General features: G+C 45.8%; 1 protein-coding gene across 2 annotated transcripts in view; it reads left to right on the top strand.

Annotated features, from left to right (window-relative positions):
• tns3.2 (tensin 3, tandem duplicate 2) overlaps positions 1 to 14,803 on the top strand; it is a 57,032-nt gene that overhangs the window by 22,689 nt on the left and 19,540 nt on the right. For both annotated transcript variants that reach the window (XM_018760685.2, XM_018760684.2), the window contains exons 13-16: positions 1,557 to 2,642; positions 8,749 to 8,894; positions 9,728 to 9,860; positions 11,341 to 11,421. In XM_018760685.2, the coding sequence (XP_018616201.2) occupies positions 1,557 to 2,642; positions 8,749 to 8,894; positions 9,728 to 9,860; positions 11,341 to 11,421 (1,446 nt within the window). The remainder of the gene's footprint in view (positions 1 to 1,556; positions 2,643 to 8,748; positions 8,895 to 9,727; positions 9,861 to 11,340; positions 11,422 to 14,803) is intronic.

Here is a 14,803-nt window from a genome sequence, read left to right as displayed (position 1 = left end):
AAAGGAAGCTGCAGGACTCAGAGTGAGAGGTGCTACAAAATCACCTGTGCTTAGTAGGAGGTCTTTTTCTCAGAGGAAGGAGGGGGTTAGAAGCTGGGTGGAGGAAGAGGAGCAGGGAGAGGGAGAGAGCCTCTGGGGAAGGTTCATCACCTCGTGAGAAGGAACCGAGGCTGGGGCAGCTGTTTTCACCCCCTTTGCTCTCAGGGACGCTCTGCTGGTGCTCCCACACCAAGCTGTCCAGCTGCTCACTGAGGCCTGCCTCTGCTTTGGCACGGTCGCTCGTCTCCGCGCTCTGGGATCCGTGCGCAGTCCTGGCTCGGAGGCGGGGAAAGGGGGGAGCATGAAAGCAGGAAAAGGGCCGCCCTTCCACAGCGTCCAGGCGCTTCCGTCGTGTGTATCTGGTATTCAGATTTCATTGCTCGGAGTGCATGGAGTCCAGTCTACGGTGGAAGATTGAATCGGGCTGATTCAGGTATGCCAACTGAGTTGCCGCTGAAGGCAAGGGAGGAAGTAACCACAAAAGGGAGTTTTAAACTCTTTCACCAGCTGGGGCTGCTTTCATTTGACCAATGGCACAATTAATGCATGTAAGTGTCAGAGAAGAATGTGCAGGTTTTTTTAAAAAAATTTTTCTAAATGTCTGATTTGTAACTTGTCTCGTTGTTTTTGGAACAAAAGTCAGTGAGTTTTGTTCAGCAACTGAGTTATATATAAACCCCAAAACTTTGGGACTAATAAGTTAATCTGTACTCTCCTGGTGATGAAATTAGTTAAAAGTCAATGCTGAGATATAGGCTTTGCTATGACTGAATAACTTTAAGCTTTTTTTTTATCAAAGATAAATATTGCAGTTAGACATGAAGTGTAAAATATTATTTCAGATAAAAATCTGTTGGCCTTGTGGTTTATCAATGATAATGCAAACAGTTTTTTCTTGATTGTAACTGTCCATGTGACTTTTTCCTGTGTTTATGTAATCGAAGGTTAAACTTAGGGTAAAGTGAACGTGCTAAACTCTGTGCCAGTACAGTACAGTAGTCTTTTTGAATACAAATGCTTTTTGCTCATTAATGTGATTCCAGAAGGTTTTTTTTGCTAAATTAGTCAGGCATTGAATCTAAGCATCATGATGATTGTCATGTTGATATGGAACAAAAAAAGTTTTAAATATTTCTTTTGTTATTAGCTCATTAAGACCAGGGCCACCGTGTCTGCTGGATTTAAGTGTCTGAGAGGAGAATGTAAAAAGAGTGCCTGCTTCCTTTGCCTTGAATCCATGATACTCATCTTTTTTAAACCAGTGCTGGTGGTCTAGTAAAGCAGGGATTTCTCAGGCTTTTGTAAACCTTTGAATCTTTGTCCCCTCAGTATAAAAACCCAGATGTGTGTGCATGTGTACAGGAGATACAGAGCCTGTTTGTGTGTGATTATGTGTGCCTATGCACAGTACGTTTATGCCCAACCTCAGAGAGTTGCATTGTGCTTATGTTAGTGATGAGAAGTGTCGCCGCTGTGTGATGAACTCCTGGCTGAGTCTGGTGTTCTTATGCCCACAGTGTTGCACACCCAGGGGCCAGTGGATAACAGCCTGTATGCCAAGGTGAGGAAGAAGAGTGCAGACAGTGCCCCCACGGGGACTGTAACCAACAGCCCTGAGCACAGCGACCACGCTCTGTCCGCCAGCAGCGACTCGGGGCTGTCAAGCACATCTGTGCGCACTGGCCGAGGGCCCAGCAGGCAGGAGAGGGCAGCTCTGCAGCGCCTCCTCAGCGGCTTCGGCCTGGAGGCCCCAGCTCTACCCAAGGAGATGGAGGAGCAGAGGGGGCCAGGTCCAGGGGCTGGTGGGGGTCATCATGTGGTGCCAGCACAAATGCACACGAATGGTGAAGGGGAACGGGAAACGGACATCCTGGACGATGAGGCGCCTGCCCACGACCTGCACAGTGTGGACAGCATCGGCACGCTATCCTCCTCTGAGGGGCTACACTGTCAACCTCTTGGCCGCTGCGGTTGTCACCAGAGCAGCCAGAACTCACTTCTGTCTGATGGCTTTGGTGGCCTTGCCCCCGCCACCGCTGACCTGGGCTTTGGTTCAGATGACAATGAACGTGATCGTGGCCCTGGCTATACCACCCAGGTGGCCTTGACCACACCTCAAGCCTTCGGCCAGGGGGGCTACTTCACACAAACATGGGTGCGCCAACAGCAGATGGTGGCTGCCCAGCAATACGTCTACCCACCTGCTGATGGCGAAGTGCAGTTCCAGCGTGAAAAGCCTGGTCTGGCTTCACCTAAAACCTCCCCTGTAGCTCCAAACACGCCCATCAGAGGCAGCAGCAGCCGGGAGGCAACGCTGAGGGCTGGCGGTGGGGGGCTAGGTGATCCCAATGTACAAGAGACGTCGTTGAGCAAAGATGATGAATTGGCCTCACTCACTGTAGACATAGACCAGTCCATCGACCAGCTTAACCAGCTCATAATGGACCTGGATCCAACCTTTGTGCCCATTCCCACTCAAACCAGCTTGGTTAGAAGAGAAGGGAGAGGCCACGTCAATGGCACCGCCTCCCCATGTGCAAATGGACGAGGCCGCAGATTGACTGACGGCATGGAGGGTACCCTACCAATCTCATACCAGACAGGTGAGCCCATTTCCACTTGAATTTAACTGGCTTTAAACTGCTGTGTTAAAAATCTGCCAGTGTCAAAAATATGTAAAGAACATTGAATGTACAAAAGGTTTCTGTGAACGTTCCCCTGTTCTTTTTCTGTTAAAGACGCAGTTTTTTACTACTTGCCGTCTCATTAGAACTGCCTTCTACCGGAAAATAGCGATACCCATGAAATTGTAAGAAATTACCCTTGGTAAGAGGTTCGATTTGTGCTTGTTTATACTTGCTATCTAACACTGAAATCAGTGCAGTGTAATGACGAGGCCTGTATAATGGCAGCTTTCGTTTCAGGCTTCTGGAGATCCACTGTTAACATTCTTATCAACAGGCATGCTCACAATTGTGGTCTAAATGCCAGAAATGTTTGCGCTCTGTTCCTTTTTATTCTTAGGGCTTGATTCCAAACAAGCCCCATATGTCAGGGTCATGTCTCATGTACCCAGGGGGCTGCAGGCTTGATAGGGGACTACAGGTTAATGATAGGATGGCACCAATGATACATAAGTCCTTTAGTTGTGCTTGTGAGTGCAGAACCACCAGGCAGATGTCAAAACTTTGATCAAACCTGTTACTGTTTTTCCACTAGATTCCTGTGGAATATTCCCAGGTGAATTATTTCTCCATTTCATTCTTTCCCTCGGATGCTCTCCCGCCTGTTGATCATATCCAGCAGCAGCAATTAGATTCCAGCATCATTTTGACAGGAGGGGAGTGTGAAGGTTAGCCCCGGACCCTGCAGGCGGACGACCGTGCCAGCCGGCAGCTTGCAAAAAACAAACCGTACTCTCCGCATTCCCGGGTAAAGACAGGGCTGCACTTGTCAGATAGAACTCCACGATCCAGGCCAGACCTTGAGCAGCTGTCTGCCTGTGTTTGGGCCCATCTGCTGATGAAGCTTTCCTGCCTTCAGGTGACAATAAATATGTATTAGAAAAAACGAGGAAGAGATGAAAGAAAAGTGTGCTACAAACTACAGCCATGCTCATGGAGGTTGGATGTGAGAGTAAAGCTAACCCCTGGGCATTGCTTTTATTCGTTCGCACTGGTTTCCATCTGACTGGAACACAAGTGGATATTTGGGGACTGTTTTTTTTTTTTTATGAGAGTAAAGCATTTAGTGCTTGCATGCAGCTGATCATGCCATACAGCTGTGTACCAAACCTATTTAAATGTTATTGCAGAAATGCAAGTGAACTGCACTGAGGCAACACAGGTTTTTTTTTTCATTCAGTTACTCCTGAAGTCTTCCACGCAGTCATAATTAAAAAACGGTTTATGGAAATGTTTCAAGTTTCAAGTTTATTGTCATAGGAACAAGTACCACGTACAAGTATCATGAAATTCTTCCTGAATGCTTCTCCACAGACTTTGGACAAAGACAGAGACAATAGAAATACAGCACAAACAAAACAAAGACAATGACAGTGAGTAGTGCAACAGCAATAGGCTTAGCAATAAATAATGGTAACAGTAATAACAATAATAATGCCAGTTGACAGCCAGAGAACTCAGAACGAGAGAATGAGAATGCTTAAAGTCACAGTGTAATTTACCAATGTGCTTGGAAGGAGCAGTCCAACTCTAGTTAGTAAAGGTGGCACACTGGTGATTGTTGTATACTCTTAAAGCAGTGGGGTAAAAGCTGTTCCTGGACCTAGCAGTACGGGTTCGAATAGACCTGAGCCGCTTTGCAGATGGCAGGGAAGAGAAAAGTGCCCGTGCGGGGTGACTATGATCTCTCATGATGCGTATCGTCTTTCAGTGTGAGTCTGTGGTGTAGGTGTCCTCGACTGCTGGTAGCTGTGTGCCAATGATTTCCTGGGCTGTTTTGACTACCCTTTTTGTCCTGTATGGAGCAGCTGCCACCCCAGGATGTAATACACCCTGTGAGGACGGACTCCACAGCGCACCTGTAGAAAGTGGTGAGGACTGTAGTGGACATCCGGGCTTTCTTCAGACGCCTGAGGAAGTGGAGGCGTTGATGGGCCTTTTTGATGGTTGATGCTATGTGCTCAGTCCATGTGAGTTTGGCAGTGAGGGTGACCCCTTTGAATCTGAAGCTGTTGACCCTCTCTAAAACGTCCCCTCCTATGTAAATGTATGATTCAGAATGGTGCTTATTTGATTACTTACATCTGGGGTGTCCAACATGTGGCCAAGGAGCTGCAAGCGGTTAGTCACTTCATGTATTGTGGCCCATAAAAACATTAGTAAAATTTTTGTAAAACTGATATATACTTCACCTGTCATGAATACTACAAATTCCATTCAATGACTTGACAGTACTTGTAGTTAGACAAACCCCATACCTACATTTAAAAATAAAAAAACTGGTAAATAAACTTTCAGGGGGTGTGGTGGTGCAGTGGGTTGGACCGGGTCCTGCTCTCTGGTGGATCTAGGGTTTGAGTTCTGCTTGGGGTGCCTTGCGATGGACTGGCGTCCTGTCCTGGGTGTGTCCCCTCCCCCTCCAGCCTTTCGTCCTGTGTTGGCTGGTTAGGCTCCGGCTCCCCGCAACCCTGTATGGAGCAAGTGGTTTCAGATGATGTGTGTGTAAATAAACGATGTAGTAATTTTTCAGTTCCAACATTTTAGATTAAGTATTTCACTTTGATTTTTCCACAAACGACCCTTGAACCACTAGAGAAATCACAGCTGCACCCCCCACACCCCAAACAGCAACAGGTTTTCTAAGTTTCCCAAAATTTTTATGGGAAAGCGAAGGCAAGAGTACATCTTGGGATGTAATGTTTTGAACATGCCTTTAATTGCTTTGCAGTCTCCTTGTCCTGTTGACCAAACATGCAAAACAACATGTTGAGAAAATCGTGTCGGTGACCTGTGAGCTGCGTGGCCTCCCACACTCGAGCCTCAGTTTCCAAACCGGCTCGTCTGCGAGAAAGCCCTGGACCGCTATGAGCTCGGGGATCTTTCTGCTTGTTATTGTTGCTCACCATAATAAGAGTGTTTTTGTTTTTTCGCGGTCCACTAAGGATTCAAGAACAGCGGAGGAGCAAATTTAGCTGCGCATTCTTGGCGAGCCACGCCTTGGGCTGTGAGAGCGCTACCTCTGTTGTGTGCTGTGCAAGGCGGAAAAAGTGGAGTGATCCAGATGACAGCAGACAGTATTGCATACGTTCATTTTGATAAAATGAGTCATGTTTTTCATACCGCTCAGCTTGGCAGAGTTTGCTATATGACTGTTCTGAGCAAAGATTTATACTACAGGTCTGTGTGATAATCCTCTGTGAGCTTTTGTTGAGTGTCAGAAAGTTCCAGTCAAGTAAAGATATGCCATTTCATTCTTTGGAACTGATTGCTTGCATTTGGAAACACCTTGGGGCGTTTGCGGCTTTAATCTGAACAAGCAGGCGGCAGTCCAATTTTGACTGTTGTGCTTCTAACACCTGCGTCCTGAGCCAGAGCAAAGTCCCTTCCCCCTGGTCTTTAGAGTCTGTAAATAGTCCACATGCCTGTCTGCTATGGGTGGAAATGGCCCAGGGTTTGCCACTCACTGGGGCATCCAGAGAGTTCCAGGCAGTTGTGTAACATTTGTGAAAAGGAGGAATTTGAAGAGCATGAAAGGAGTCAGACCGACTTTGAGGGATGGCTCCTGACATTTGGATGAGGTTTTTGGCTCCTGTCTAAACACTATAAACAGAAAAAAAGAGATGCTGTAGTGTGTTACAGATGGGGTTTGGTGAGCAGCTGACACACAAAGAATTTTCTGGAAATTTCACTCTCAAATCTTTGAAAGTACTGCGAAGAGCTATTAAAAGGGCGTTTTTTAACGAGGAATCAGGTAGCATACTCGATCAGATCGGCATCTCTAGGAGCCTGAACGTCTCCACTCGTTCCTCATGATAAGAGATGCCGCAGAACCAAAGTCTCCAACACACTTATTGGCTGCGGACTGAGGTAAAGGTAGACTGGTCGGAGAAGATAGGGAGAGACACGAGTAGGTGATTATGGAGACGACTGCATGGCAGTCTCTCACAGTGGGGTGTCAATCCATGTGGAGGATCAAATTTCCTGTGTTACCCCTTCCTCTCTACACAGACTCCCAAGGCACACATGATGTGTCCATTCCTCTGTGGTCAGTAGGCGTACTTATAGCTCTATAAAAGTACTATATTATGGTAGTCATTAGTCAACTGTCTTCCTTGTTTCTGATCTGATCTATTTGTTTTTCTTGCCTTATGCCTATGTTAAAGCGCTCTGTGTCACAGCGTGAGAAGAGCGCTCTATAAAAATAAATTGAATTGAATTGAATTGAATGAGCAGACACAAACACACCCATCAGCACTTGTACAGAGAATGCGCTGGGAGCACGTTTGTTCATTTACACAGACCACAGCGGCAGTGGTTAGAGCCATGGCCTTGCTCTCAAAGGACGCAGCTTTGCAACCCTTCTCCTGCCGTGGTACTTGTTATCATCGGCCTTACCATGAATAGGTACAATAAAAAAATGAGCCAGCTGTATTAATGGGTAAAATAGCCCTAAGTCTCTGTGGAGAAAAGCATCAGCTAAATGGATACAAGGCGGGTACAGTGGTGCAACGGGTTTGGCTGGGTTCCACTCTCCGGTGGGTTTGGGGTTTCACTCCTGCTTGGGGTGCCTTGCGACGGACTGGCGTCCCGTCCTGGGTGTGTACCCTCCCGCTCCAGCCCCGCGCCCTGCGTTGCCGGGTTCGGTTCCGGTTCGCCGCAACCCCGCTCGGGACGAGCGGTTTCAGACAGTGTGTGTGTGTGTAAATAGATAGAGTAAGTAAATAAATTATGCCTGCCAGTCAATGGACCACATTAGCATGTTACTGCATTCTGCAAGTTTGCATGGGGGTGAGCAGGAGAAAGGTGTCTTTGTGTGCTCTCTGCAGGCCTGCCATTTAACAGCGAGGTGCTAAATGGTGTGTGTGTAGAGAGAAATTCATACAGTACGTCCCTCCCCAAATCCTCAGACTTGTTGTCCTTTTGGGAGAAATGTGACTGTGTTATTATTGAGAAGGAATGCCGGAGCATACATACAATAGTACGTTACATTGTTTGTTTAGCCCGCATACCTGCCCAAATCAGTTGCAGGGTATGGAGTCACTCGGCTGAACAGATACAGCACCTGCCTGTGAAGCTTCATCTTTGTCAAAGTCACTGTTTGTAACCCCCGAGACACATTTTTTAACCCACATAAGCTGAGGTACACCATATTTGTGTGTGTTTCCAAACTACAGACACAATCCATGTTTCGGGCTCATAGATTAGACTCAGAGGTAAATTATGATTACGATTATGAGTTATGCTTAACAGGTTTAAGATTTCCTCCCAAAATAGGGGATTATAAAGCACAAAATGCATGTTGTCTTAAATGGAGTTGGACACATAAAAATTATTTTAAAAATCTCTTTACAGAGAAAATTTACCTGAGATCAAATGTTGGCTGAGAGTTTGTTTAAAATAACTGCATGTTAACCAAAAAAGTAAAACGAAACAATGTAACAAGAGGCGAGATAATCACGTGGATTGCTCGGGGGGGGGGGGGGGGGGGGGTTATTCAAGAGTAGGCGGGTCAGCGGACAAAGGGACAGGGGGAAAGGGAGGCACAGGCAACTGGTGTCTGGAGAGGGTGCTCGGGATGAGGGGTCGTGATCGGGGTCGGGGATGCGTGCCGGCTCGTGTTCTCTGACGTCTCGGCGTCGTCTCCTGCGTCAGTTTCTCACTCACTCTCTCTCCCTCACCGGTCGAACCGAGGGAAGAAATAGCGGTCTTGATTAGGTTCAAGTGCTGTTGTTCCACCGCGGGCTCCCCCCCACCTTCGGCCTGCCCCGGCATGCTACAAACAAATAAAAAAAAAAAAACCTAAATAAAAATAAAACTTGCTTGGCAGTGTTCTTCAGCTCCAACTCCAACCACAAGAAGGTCATGTGCTATATCAGTCCAGGTCATTTTCTTCTCAGGACCACAGACTGCTTGTACTGATGAAATGTGATTTTTCCAGATGGAGGAATTCTACCTGATGTTCCTGAAATGACAAGCAGTGCATAAATTAATATACACAACTCTGCAATTGTCTATCTCTCTCCAGGTGGGCCAGCTTGTGACAGGCCTGGGGACGGAGCCAGGGGTCTGACTCCACTGCTCAATGATGTAGTTGACCACTTAGAGCTCCGGAGCATGGGATGGGGTCTCTCGGACAGATTCCGGAACACTACTGAAATGTTGCCAAGCGAGGTAGGCCCAAGTCCTTCTGCAGTGGACACACATGGATGGATGGCAGCCTAGTTGAACAAAAAAGGAAAAATCCCTATGTGAAGGCTATTTCTGTCACGTCCACGCCCACAACACAAGCAACAACACCTGACTCCGCATTAGCTCATGAGTAATCGCTCACCCTATAAAGACCCTGTTCAGCTCCCGTACCGTTGCAGGATCTCGTTTGGGACAACCGCCCTTCCTCGTGTTACTACACACACTCTTGCTCAGTTCACGATCTCCGGTTTTTTGACTCCTTGCTTCGTTCTTCCACCACGTCCATGGATCCTCGTTCCTGTCCTGTTCGCCGATAGACCGACCCTTCGCCTGTCCCTAGTTTTGAGAACTTGCCTCTGCCCTCAACTTCTGACGAACAACGCTGCACTTGGGTTCAGCCGTCCCGGCTCCCTGTGTTCCGCGTGACAATTTCTTTGTTTGAGGACTCTGAATTTGATCCTTGTTAGTGACACTTCTGTAACAGTAGAAGATGTTAGGCAGGGACACATATATGGACGCTCCGTAATGCCGTAACAGCATGTCAAAAGGAGTGGCGCCTTTGTGTGAAAGCATGGACGTGGAGTAGAGTCGATAGGCACAGTGTTTCAGATGAAAGCTTAAGCGGGATTGGCTTTTCGTTGCTGTTCCTTTCAAACATCCATCACAATGCAGGAGAAGTCTGTGAAAATGAAAAAGCTGTGGGGTACCTTGGCAAGGGGCCTGCTGACACTGATGTGTCTATGACAGTGTATTGTTACAGTGTGGGACCAGCATTCTTCGTATGCCGTTAATACCATGGTGTGTTTGTGCCACAGCGGACAGGCCTGTATGCTGCCGATGCGGTTGAGTACAGTGGACGGAGGGACCAGCTAGGTAGCCGGATGGAGTCGGGCAGTGAGATGATCCCCCCGACGCCTGCCTTCCCCATTTCCCCACCGACCCCCTACGGTAAGCCCCTACATCTCAAGGTATTGCGCTGGCCCACAGATGACGTAAACCTGCTGACTGTTTGTAGTGTGTATTCCTTCCAGTCCATATTAAGTCTTCTCATTCAACACCTGTAAACCCACATCACCTGAATCCAATATTTGAGGAGACGATGAGTGGAAGGTGGACCGCTATGATGTCATTTATTACCTGCACCTTACTGTTGAAGAGTAGTTTACACAGCACATCACCCGGGCTTAATTCAGTATTCATTTATTAATTTCTACTAAAAATAACAGTAATAAGAATTTCACTTGATGAATTTTTCACTGGCTTTAAAAAGTAAAGCAAAAGTTTAAGGATAAAGATGTTAAAAATGTTCTGATTTCTTTCTGCTATGGAATGTCGATAAGCAACAGGTCTGCTCTGCAGGGACGGTGCTAGGGTTTTTAGCACCCCTAGACAAGAATCAATCAATGGTACACCCCTTACGCTTCTATCTCTAAATTAATAAAGGTACACATATATTTATATGACAAACATTATTTTTACTTTAGGTACAAGCAGTTTACGAAGATGGGAAAATAAAATTTGAATTTTGAAACAAAATTATATTTTTACGTCATTATTTAAGATAACACCTATGTGAACATTATAGGTGCACAAAATACAAATTTACAATAGCGAGTAAAAATGGACTGAAAACTATACTTGCTTTCAAGACAAGTTGGTTAAGGGATCAAAGATGTATTTACTATTTACTCCATAGATCAATGAAACAATTTCAATGAAAATGTTTAACAATAATGTTGCACCATTTCAAAGACAGGGGTTGGTGATGTGTCATATGATGTTTCTGTAATATATGTGAAACGGCAGATTTTCTTGTTCATTATTAAGTAAGGGTTTTTATTTTTTTCCAAGATCACAATTAATTTTAACAGCCTATCAGCAAAATTGTGCACTCCCAAATTTTGGCGCCCCAAAGCAATTGCTGGGTTTTCCTAATTGTCAAACAGGCCCTACTACCCTGACACAAGCACCAAACCTCTCACTCAGAAATTCCTGCTGTAGAACCATATTGTTCCCATGCACTGAACACAATGCTATGCCACGGGACATCTCAGATTGGCCTTGGCAGGTGGAGTATTGCACAGATGAGCAGTGGAAACTTGCTTACTGATATCATGTCTACACAAAGTTCCTCCCCACCTGCTTCTCACTGTGCGTTCTCAGCAATCATAAGGTATTGAAATATTTACCCATGCGCTTCCCCCCAGTGCCTTCTTCATGAAGCACTGCAATGTGGCTGGGTTGCATAACAGTGTGTACGCATGTGAGTGTGTGTGTGTGTACATATTGTACAAGACTTTGCAGAGATATTCATATTAGGTGAAAATTTTGTGAGAATCAGTGTAAAGTCATGTAAACCCAGTGGTGTGTGGCTGTTCCATGTCCCATTGCTGCAGATCCCACTCATGGCAATCTCTTTCTCCCTTAGTGAAGACTCTGTCGGAGTTTTCCCAGGTGAGGGTTCAGCGCCAACTTGGAGGACCTTACGAACCATACCGGACAGTGCATGGTAAGGACCCTCTTCCTCCACTCTCACACAGATGCAGCTCTAAAGTAGCCATGCAGGAGCGGGCCATAACTTTCTCGGGGTTTGTACGTGGAATTTTAACTTTCCGGGCAAGTATCATGGATGGAGGTGGTTTTCTAAGCAGTGTTTTTTGAGTTGTCTGAGAATTCCGCATCACAGGGCCTCAAAGAGCTTGAGGTATGGAGGTAGAGAGAGGGGCACTCTACACAGCCAGATGATTTAGCACTGAGGGTGATGTCATCTTCTCCTAAAGTGCCTCGGCACCTTATTGGGTTACAGCTTCTTTTCACTTTCCTTGTGGATTTTTAGCCAAGGGTTCTGTTTGTCACCAAGCTTAGTGTTCTCGACGCAGAGGAATGAGAGCGTCATCTGATGTCCAGTAAGAAAACAGTGTGGCTGTGCCGCAGTGGTCATAATGGTAGAACCAGGCTTCCTGCACAGGGAGTCTGTATATCAACACACTGTGTTTGCTCGGTGACCTTTGTGTATGTACGTGCAAGGCGACACATGGAGAAAAGGTGGGCTCATTCCCAGGTGTGTGGCAACCCTTCTTGACAGCTTGTTTGAACAGCTGCCGTGGTAACGTGTTGAGTCCTAGTTCACTGGTGCATGGCGTCGATAATGGGAAAGGTGGAGCACAGGGTGATCCATGCCTGCTGGTAACATTCCGTCCTGTTACTGCTGCTCGCCACAAAATCGTTGGTGGACCTGAGCTTGGGCTTTGAGCATCAGCTTGAGAATTGTTAATGAATTGCTCCCCATGTTTGCTTGGGTTTCCTGTCCTTCAGTTTCCTCCCACAGTCCAAAGAGGTGTGTTAGTTGAATTGGTGGCTCGAATGCTCTCTATTACTGTGTATGTGTGAGTGAATGAGGGTGTGTGATTTCCCTGTGATGGACTGGTGCCCTGTCCAGGTTGTACCCTATCGCATACCCTATGATTCTCAACTAGGCTCTGGACCAGACAAAGTATATCCAGCATTGAAACTTTCTTCTGTATATCAACCTGCAGCCATACATTGCAGAAAAACATTTCAAAGTTTATATCCCCTGCAACATATTATTTATTATGTGCATGCAATGACAACCATTTTTAAAGTAGCAGTGAAATATTTGTTTTCTTACATATGTATTCTGTTTGACATTTATGAAGACTCATTCCGTTGTGTTTTAGAACCGTGCTTTAGATATATTACTACAGGGACCACTTCAAAGGGAGCTGGGGGTATGTGATCTGGGAAGAAGGTGGGCTGAGATTAGGAGGGGTGGGATGTGGTCATGGAAAAACATGGTAAAACGAACAAAATCCTTGCCAATGAAAATAGTCCTGTCTCACGCCTTGCCTCCGTGGGCCGGTGATGCATGGCTGCCCTGACAGGTGGGATTACAACAGACCGCCTCTCTGAGATCTCACCTGAGCCCCTCCTCCTTGCTCCCAGGATGATGCACCCAGGCTGCTGGGGCTGCATCACAATAGCTCCTGACACTTGTTGAAGAGGGGCTCCCATGCATATCTGTGTAAACTCCCATTGTTTCCACCGCTCGGTCCATCCAGACCTTGGCCGTTTGATCTGCGACCAGATTGCTGTTCTGCTGATACAATTTATGACTCAGTTCTGTCTGCCTGAAGTAACCTGGGAATGACCTGCCTGTAGATTTGAAAAGGGCTGCTCTACGCATTAAGCATTCTCAGTAAATCACACCTTTGTTTGAACTTTCCTCAAGCTCCTCTGAGAGTGCACTTTGTATTTTACTGTGAATTACCTTTGTCTTTTCTTTTTTGAAATATAAAGAGGCAGTCAAGTTGCATTTTTCTTTTCTGCGATGCTCCCGTAGTTTCAAGTTTAGCAGGAGACCAGAATATACTTTAATTAACTCAGACTGTTAAAAGCTCTAGATGAGGCTGACATTTGACCTTAAGTCAGTTTCGATTCCTTACATCACTCACTGCCTCTGCTGGGGTCATTCTTTTTAGAGATGCTTTAAGTGTATGTGGTGCTCCTTGGTGAGCAGAACCCAAGTTTTCCTTCTAGTTCCACACCAGCCCTATTCATCCACTCACCTTCGAGCGTTTTTTTTCGAAGGACGAGACCAAGGGCATTATCCAATTTTTGTGTGCTTGTCCTTAACAGGAAGCGCTATGAGACACACTGTGCTCATTGTGCTTCACAAGTGACACATTCTTAATGCATTACTGCTAAAACATTTGTTCCGAGGTCACCTTCATCCAGGTTTTGTGTTTTAAACAGGCTTTTGATTATATTACACTATTCAGTACTTGTTTCAAATTCCATGTTTGGTCAAACAGTCGCTCACTTCCAGATCACTGGAGGCATATGATTGCACTGCTTTGTGTGACTGTGTGTGGTTGTGTTTGTGAGAGACAACATATTCCAACAAACTCAAGCTGGCTAACAGCAGTGAAAAAGAGCTCAGTATAACAATGAGCTACTTTGTGGACTGATCCTAGAGCAATGATGCAAGTGAGACTCAACAATGACTAGTTCTGTCAACAGACAGATGCTGGACTGCGTATTGTTCTTTGAGACTTTTTTAGAACTCACTTCTTAAGTTATAATGGCCAGTCTTTATAAATCGCTGTGTTGATTTCACTGAAGGTTGGTTCCCTGCTTTCTAGCCCAGCAGGCTTGGCACATGAGTTCCTTGGCCCTGATAAGAGGCTGAACAGTTCATGTTATCCACATGTACACCAGTGTGAATTATGGCCTCTTTGGTCACAGAGTAACAGGCCCTAAATTGCACCTCTGTAAACACCATCTGGAAAACATCAAAAATCTAATATTTTTTCCCGAAATGATGCACTGTCAATCACCATTTTCTCGATACCACGAGCAGATGTGGTCAGCTGGTAATGAAACGACGCCACAAGCGACTCCTGCTTGTCACATGTGCTTAGTAAAACATTGTTATCCGTTTTAGGGAGTTGTATATTTCAAGTTTGTTGTTAAATACTCGAATCCAACTAGTTCGGTCCTAGTCAAAGCAAACTAAGTTCTGTATAAAAGGTGATGGGTCGTGAAGAGGTGGCTTGGGCGGTATCGCTAAGTTTCCCACATGGTGCTATTAGAAGCACAAGTTTTCAGTATGAATTAAAGGAAATGGTCGTACTCAGTAGTAGTGGAAGACAGATAGTGATTTTGCTCTTTTACTTATCTTTCTCAACTACAGTAGCTGAAATTTCAACAATGGGTCTAAAAATATCTGTAAAGGAAGTGTGCATTTTTTTTTTATCAGGATGTTAACAAATGTTCTGCTTGCGGAAGATCATAGCATGCACATTTAGTAATTGCTTCTCCTAGTGTTTCCCAGGCAGTCATATGAAGGCCCATATGCGTAACATTAGGAA

Source organism: Scleropages formosus, chromosome 19, assembly GCF_900964775.1.
Source record: "Scleropages formosus chromosome 19, fSclFor1.1, whole genome shotgun sequence".
NCBI lineage: Eukaryota > Metazoa > Chordata > Actinopteri > Osteoglossiformes > Osteoglossidae > Scleropages > Scleropages formosus.
This window is presented reverse-complemented; position numbering and strand designations above follow the sequence as displayed.